At 35.2% G+C, this 7728-nt stretch overlaps 1 protein-coding gene across 1 annotated transcript; it reads right to left on the reverse strand.

Moving 5' to 3' along the window:
* Positions 1-419: 419 nt before the first annotated feature.
* On the reverse strand, positions 420-6713 carry LOC128171395 (histone-lysine N-methyltransferase PRDM7-like). The gene is made up of 8 exons (XM_052837191.1): positions 6636-6713; positions 5264-5455; positions 5082-5116; positions 4920-4974; positions 4571-4635; positions 2523-2717; positions 1905-2142; positions 420-1586 (listed from the first exon to the last, which is right to left on the reverse strand). The coding sequence occupies exons 1-8, from the start codon at positions 6691-6693 to the stop codon at positions 1294-1296; spliced, it is 1131 nt and encodes a 376-aa protein (XP_052693151.1). The 5' UTR covers positions 6694-6713; the 3' UTR covers positions 420-1293.
* Positions 6714-7728: the final 1015 nt, after the last annotated feature.

Here is a 7728-nt window from a genome sequence, read left to right on the forward strand (position 1 = left end):
ATACAGTTAAGTAGTCCTATACTCTTCACTATAACAATACGGTAAAGTAGTTCTATACTCTTCACTATAACAATACAGTAAAGTAGTCCTATACTCTTCACTATAACAATACAGTAAAGTAGACCTATACTCTTCACTATAACAATACAGTAAAGTAGTCCTACACTCTTCACTATAACAAAACGGTAAAGTAGTCTTATACTCTTCACTGTAACAATACAGTAAAGTAGTCCTATACTGTTCACTATAACAATACAGTAAAGTAGTCCTACACTCTTCACTATAACAATACAGTTAAGTAGTCCTATACTATTCACAATAACAATACGGTAAAGTAGTTCTACACTCTTCACTATAACTATACGGTAAAGTAGTCCTATACTCTTCACTATAACAATACGGTAAATTTGTCATGAAATTTTCATTAAATGGCTCCAATAATGGACGGCTTGGTTTTAAATAATAGTTAGTGTACATTCTAACAATGTATGAACACAAGGAATAAACCATATTTAAACGATATTTTTGCGTACATTAGTGTACATTCGTGCGGAATGTGGGCCAGATATATCATATACAACACCAAAAAAACAGCTGCATGTCAGTTTGGATAATTTTGAATTATATTTATGAATCTCATCCTATTCAATGAAACTGAAGAATCATTTTTAGTAACGGGATTTGTAAAAACAAAAAAAAAATATGTTAACGGATTTATTTTTACGATTTTGCCTCTAGACTATGAAACCAAGTAGATTCTAAGAGCAACTATCTGTTAATCAAAATGGAATTTGATTGATGCATTTTGATTTAACTTATTTGCTGACAATTTCATAAAAAGATTATTTATTAAAACACTTCTTCACTTTTTGCACCATCTGTGTGATACAACCCTGTAGCAGAAGGTTTAAAAAGACCGCATGATTCATTATCAACTTACGTGCAGATAATTGTGTGCTAGTTTCTCGAAAATAATAAAATCAAAGTCGTTTATTTTTCACTGCATTGACTTTTCTGTTTTAAAATGGCAAAGCAGTATAACTCCAATGCAGTGTGATGCCTTTTTATGCTCCTTTTTTCAAGACAAACAAGGCCTCTGTGTTTTTTCTATTCAAAAATGAAGGTTCACGTCATTCTTAAGTCAGATTATTCAAAAAAACAATTGAAAGCAAAAACATGCAAAAAAAAATGCATTTTAACACGTTTCAAACTGTAACTATATAATTTCCAGTCAGAAAGAAGGGTCAACAATAATTTCCTTCCTATCACGTTATATTTTATATATGTAAAGCTTCATCCAACTCTGGAGTTATTTGTGGAATCTTCACAGATAAAGGGAAGCTTTAGTCCCTCGTGTCCTGTATAATAAGTATAGTTACGCTCAGCCACCCAGTACCACTTGTTGTCATGGTGATAGGTCAACAGCAGACCAAACATCTGGTCCAGCACCGTCTCGCCCTCGTCGTCGTCGTTGTCGAACCAGTTCTGATACGTTACGGGCGTCCAGTCGTCGAACACCAAACCTTTGTCATCAATGTACGTTATCACGTTAGCACGTAACGCCACGGAACCGTTCAGGTCATATTCTGCAAAACAGAAATTATTATAGCTTGTTGAGCTGCGAAAGAAAGCTTTAAATCTGTTTACAGACGTGATTTGAATATATGTTAATTGTAGACCCAGTCAGAGTGATGAACATAAGCAAGGCTATATTTTTGTCATTTTGAGTTAAAACCTTACTGACATCATTGATAGAGGACATAGTTGACCAACAGTGGTTCTGAATGTAATCTGAACTTTTTACAATCTATGCAATTTGTTCATTATTTGTCGAGATGAAAACATTATCCTACAAAAACGTAGACACACACTGTAATCAAAGAACGTTATGTTATATAAGATACCCGGATGAATCCTATTTACTCCTAGAAACCGTCCATAACCGTCACCGTACCACAGTAAAAGCTCCGTCCCGGGATACACGTCACGTGACGTCATATAGAACACAAGGCCTGCGCACTGTACGGGAATAACGTTTTCCTCTGTGTAGGTGGTCGGTGAGTTAAAAAATCTGAGCCAGTTACTACAGGCCGGGTCAGCGGCGTCAATGACGTAGGTACCGTTACTTCCCTGTCTGTCCACCTGACATAAAACAGGGAACTACTGTATTTCAATCGGCTAAAAAGTGTTGTGTTTGTGGTTATGATGTATAACTTGTGTTGGACATGGCCCATACATCAGTAGAATTAAAAGCTATGAACTTTTAGTCCTGTAATTGTACCTATTTTGTGTTAGGATTACATAAAAACCTCCATAACCGTCTCCCAATATAAAGCAAAAAAGAAAAGTGTGCTTTTCCTTAATTGTTGACAATGTCACTGTATGTTTTAAAGGATATTTAGGTATCTTTGCCTCACCAAACACAGTGACTTTGTCATGATTGTTTTAAAAAATGCAAGCTTGCGTAGCGGCATTTATTGTAAAAAAAATAATAAAGCAGTCTGCATGTATTATCACCGTACCTGCCAGGAATACAGTTCAAAGACGGGTTCCCTGGTGTGAATGATTCCTTCATAAACACCCAGTATCGTGTATTGAGGGACAAACTGGTCCGTCCACGCTCCTAGACCGGCCCCGGGGATGTTGGAGAGTTTGATGCTGAAACCTGGTGGAGTGCTGAGGTTTGCTCTGAGATGTGGAGGGGAACCTATAGGAATCTTACAGGTACAAGATAACGTCAAGTGGACATACACAACTGGAGGAATCTTACAGGTACAAGATAACGTCAAGTGGACGTACACAACTAGAGGAATCTTACAGGTACAAGATAACGTCAAAGGACATACACAACTAGAGGAATCTTACAGGTACAAGATAACGTCAAGTGGACATACACAACTAGAGGAATCTTACAGACACAAGGTAACGTCAAGGGGACATACACAACTAGAGGAATCTTACAGGTACAAGATAACGTCAAGTGGACATACACAACTAGAGGAATTTTACAGGTACAAGATAACATCAAGGGGACATACACAACTAGAGGAATCTTACAGGTACAAGATAACATCAAGTGGACATACACAACTAGAGGAATCTTACAGGTACAAGATAACATCAAGGGGACATACACAACTAGAGAAATCTTACAGGTACAAGATAACGTCAAGGGGACATACACAACTAGAGGAATCTTACAGGTACAACATAACGTCAAGGGGACATACACAACTAGAGAAATCTTACAGGTACAAGATAACGTCAAGGGGACATACACAACTAGAGGAATCTTACAGGTACAAGATAACGTCAAAGGGACATACACAACTAGAGGAATCTCACAGGTACAAGATAACGTCAAGGGGACATACACAGCTAGAGGAATCTTACAGGTACAACATAACGTCAAAGGGACATACACAACTAGAGAAATCTTACAGGTACAAGATAACGTCAAGGGGACATCCACAACTAGTGAATCCTTACAGGTACAAGATAACGTCAAGGGGACATACACAACTAGAGGAATCTTACAGGTACAAGATAACGTCAAGGGGGCATACACAACTAGAGGAATCTTACAGGTACAAGATAACGTCAAAGGGACATACACAACTAGAGGAATCTTACAGGTACAAGATAACGTCAAGGGGGCATACACAACTAGAGGAATCTTACAGGTACAAGATAACGTCAAAGGGACATACACAACTAGAGGAATCTCACAGGTACAAGATAACGTCAAGGGGACATACACAGCTAGAGGAATCTTACAGGTACAACATAACGTCAAAGGGACATACACAACTAGAGAAATCTTACAGGTACAAGATAACGTCAAGGGGACATCCACAACTAGTGAATCCTTACAGGTACAAGATAACGTCAAGGGGACATACACAACTAGAGGAATCTTACAGGTACAAGATAACGTCAAGGGGGCATACACAACTAGAGGAATCTTACAGGTACAAGATAACGTCAAAGGGACATACACAACTAGAGGAATCTTACAGGTACAAGATAACGTCATGGGGACATACACAACTAGAGAAATCTTACAGGTACAAGATAACGTCAAGGGGACATACACAGCTAGAGGAATCTTACAGGTACAAGATAATGTACAAAGGGACACACATAACAAAATCCTCAGTGATCATCAAAACAGAAAAGACATCTGCTTACAATACTATGTTTGGTTAGGGCTATAATACTATGTGTATATTTGTGTATATTTAATATGTGTATATTTATAATGCTGTTTTTTTGGTTAAATATTGTTATTGAAACCTTAAAACAGATGTTCTAGGTGTATATGTATCACTTTTTCATTGTTAAAGGAAAAAGAAAGTAAACATAATCTATTTTCTGTTTAGATAATAGTGCAATATTTTTTAGTAATAAAAAAACGTATGTTGGAGTGATACTGTTTACGCCTTACTAAACGATACTCTTATTTTTTACAATAGTCAAAAGACATGAGGTGATTATTATTATTATTTAATTTTACATTCTGTTAATATCGATGTTTTTTAACTAAGACTATACATTAAGATATACTTACCTGTGCATTAGGTATGTGGCGGTATTTACCACTATGTGTACCATGTAACTTATAGTCCTCACAAACTGAAATGTCAATTAAAATATTCACTGTAATTACAATTTAAAATCTACAGTTTGTTTCTCAAATCTTTTAGGTAAATAGTGTAAATCTTTTGTACAGTAATTTAAACGAAAACGATATGAGTTTTGTTATTATGATTTGTGATTTTTAAGTTTTTGTTTTTAGATGTACGAGTTCTAACATCAATTTCATTGACGTTTGTTCATCTACAGTGATTATAAAAAGATATATCAGAGAACGATGCACTTGTGCGTAATGTTATTGCTATTGCATTATTGCTACTCACATTTATTTTTTTCTGCTTGAACATCCGACTCATGTTTGGCTATTTTATACAGTTCCTGGTATGAAGTGAGAAACAAGTTTAAAAATGCAAAATTAAAAAGAAAAAGAAAAACAGGTTTGTTTTTTTTTGCCTTGCTTTTTTTTAAAGAAGACTTAGGCTTACTTTTCTTTCTTGATGTATGTGAAAGAAACCCATTTCTAAAAGAAAAAGAACTAAACTGTTTAGTAACATAATAAAACTTTAAATACATTTTGAGGATAAGGACACATTTGAAATTAACATTGATACGATTGGTAACTTTAAATTGCTATACGTGGTATGTGTTTCTAATGATGATTTCTCACGTTCAATGTAGTCTGTCAGAGCCTTCTCCTTTTCCTGAGAGTCTAGTACCGCCATGTGAGCGCCATGTTGGTGACATACGTCACTGGATTGCAACATGGAGGTAGGTTCTGTATAGAACGAGAAGCACCACTGGTCTACTCGAACAAACCCTGGGCGACACTCGCCATTCATTGTGTCCTCAAACAGAAAACCTGAAAAATTGGTAGAGAAAAAGGAACGTATCGTTATGATCAATGATAAAATAAATTTCTTTCATGATATTTTCTATATTTTTATCGCAAAGCAAAACGAGCTCTAAGAACAAGTGCTAGGGAAAAATAACAAGCTAAACCTACAGATTTGTCAAGACAATTCTTTTGGCAGCATCCCTTTATGCTTTCGAAAAGAGTATTGCTACCGTAGTGCTATATCAAAAATGGCTGACACTAAACTCGTAAGTTATGGTTCTTTGAGGTTTGAAGACGCGTTTTATGTGCCACAAAAGATTTTATGAGACCAAAGAAATTTCTAACCTGCTCCCATTTCTTCGTACTGAATAGATATATGTAAATAAAAAAAAATAAATATCTGAAAGTATGAGGTCAGAGTGAGCTCGCGCTAAATTTGCGGTTATAAATTTGGAGAAGGATCAACCAACTGTAAGGCGTGTACTTATATAAAAAGATAATATATATACAAGCAAGTGCCATACTTCACTGTCATATCACAGGATGAATCTCTGCCATTTAGTGAACTGAAATGTGACTGATCGGTAACTGAATGGCATAGCTATGCCATCCAGTCACCTTTCCAGACCATTCCGTTAATATTCAGTTCAGTGAATGGTAGAGGTTTATCCTGTGTATCTTACCAATTTTTAGCTAATTTTGCATGCATGTACAATAACTATATGAAAATAGGAAATTAAAAATAGAAAATTCTACCAAATTTAACTTTAAAAGCCAAGTCATAATGAGGCGATTTTAGAAACTAAAGATTGTTACTTTTAATTAGCTGATGTTAATTGTGTCTATCTACGTTTTTGTGATCATAAAGATGGCCAGTTATATCACCGGCTGCCGTGACTAAACGGCAGCGCTTTGGGCTGCAATGATTATAGTTTCGAGAGTTTGGAATCCGCTGACGGCGTTGAGGCCTGTAAGATTTTTGTTGAGAATATTTGCCAAGCTTTTACCGGCATAGTATACTTACGTTCTATATCCCCCACTTGTAAACTATGAGAAATTCAAATATAATCTATAATTAGACTAATATAAAATATAAACAGACAGACTGACAGGAGACATCACAAACAATGGTCACTTCTCTTTTATTGACAAAATTCATTAAAAAATACGATATATCACTTCAGGTAAAACTCAAACCTGTTACCTGTCAGGTTAAGGGCTAAGAGCAATCCTGTGGCTACAACAAAGCCTTCCCTCGTCATGATGATGTTACTCAGAGCATTCTGTGGAGAACATATCGGAGATTTGAGTTTATACAGATATTCTAAATTAGATTATTTCGCTTGACAAACTCATAGTAAAATGTTGTTAATATCAATGTGGTTATCATTTTTCATTCATGCTATTCTGTAATGTTTTCTCTTATTTATTTTACATGGCAATTCAATCTAAAGAGATGTGTTAGCAGAGGTTCAGGTTAACATTATCGTTTTTGTATTTAAATTGCTAAGAAATAACCTCTAAAGGAACATAAATACTTGATGTAATCTATTAAAGGCAGAGGTGGTACAAAACCAGGAAATAGTCAAACATATATATAAAAAAGGTGCACCAAGTCCTTTTGTAAGGGAAGAAAGAAGCAATGAAATAAATTGCAGCGTTCAATCTTCAGTAATTTACTTTTCTATAATCACTTAAGGCACTCAATTTTTCCTTACGCTTAAGAGCTCTTTAAGCGTGTGCTGTAGCGTTTAAATAAGGTCAGTTAAAGTTAAGATATTGTTTATCAACTCTTTTTTTCCTAATATGTAGGCTTAATAGACACAGTTGTATGTTATTATTAGTAGTTATGACACAGTTTATTCCAGATGGACAATGTGAGTATGTCATTATAAATATTTATCGTGTTTGTAACAATAAAATTCATTAGGAAATATTTGATAAAACCAAGTATCGTTATAAGTTCTTTTTTAATTTGTGTTACAATAATTAAGGAACATTCTTCGAAGTAGAGTACTCCTTATTTCAAATAAAATTTATATCCTAAAATCCAACCGAGTTAATATTCTTTAACACTCATACCAAAAGTGCCCACCTTTGTTAATCGAAAATAAGAACTAACATATCTAATAACATCAGGAAGTGGGAGAAAATGATGTACAACATGTGTCTATAAATATCTTTAAACGGTGTCAGGAAACCACCCAAAGAGGTACGGTAGATACCGCTTTTCTGATACAAAATTTAGGAAAACAGTCGACTCCCACATATCTTGTTGGAGTGTTCCCTTTGGGTTA

This window comes from Crassostrea angulata, chromosome 2, assembly GCF_025612915.1.
Source record: "Crassostrea angulata isolate pt1a10 chromosome 2, ASM2561291v2, whole genome shotgun sequence".
Classification (NCBI taxonomy): domain Eukaryota; kingdom Metazoa; phylum Mollusca; class Bivalvia; order Ostreida; family Ostreidae; genus Magallana; species Magallana angulata.

Bases quoted from the DNA above. Each gene is read 5' to 3' on its own strand.
- LOC128171395 (XM_052837191.1), bottom strand. From the start codon at position 6,693: ATGACGAGGGAAGGCTTTGTTGTAGCCACAGGATTGCTCTTAGCCCTT. The intron at 4,975-5,081 runs GTAAGCCTAAGT...ACTTCATACCAG, and splicing joins ACATACATCAAGAAAGAAAA to GAACTGTATAAAATAGCCAA. The intron at 2,718-4,570 runs GTAAGTATATCT...TGTACCTGTAAG, and splicing joins GCCACATACCTAATGCACAG to ATTCCTATAGGTTCCCCTCC.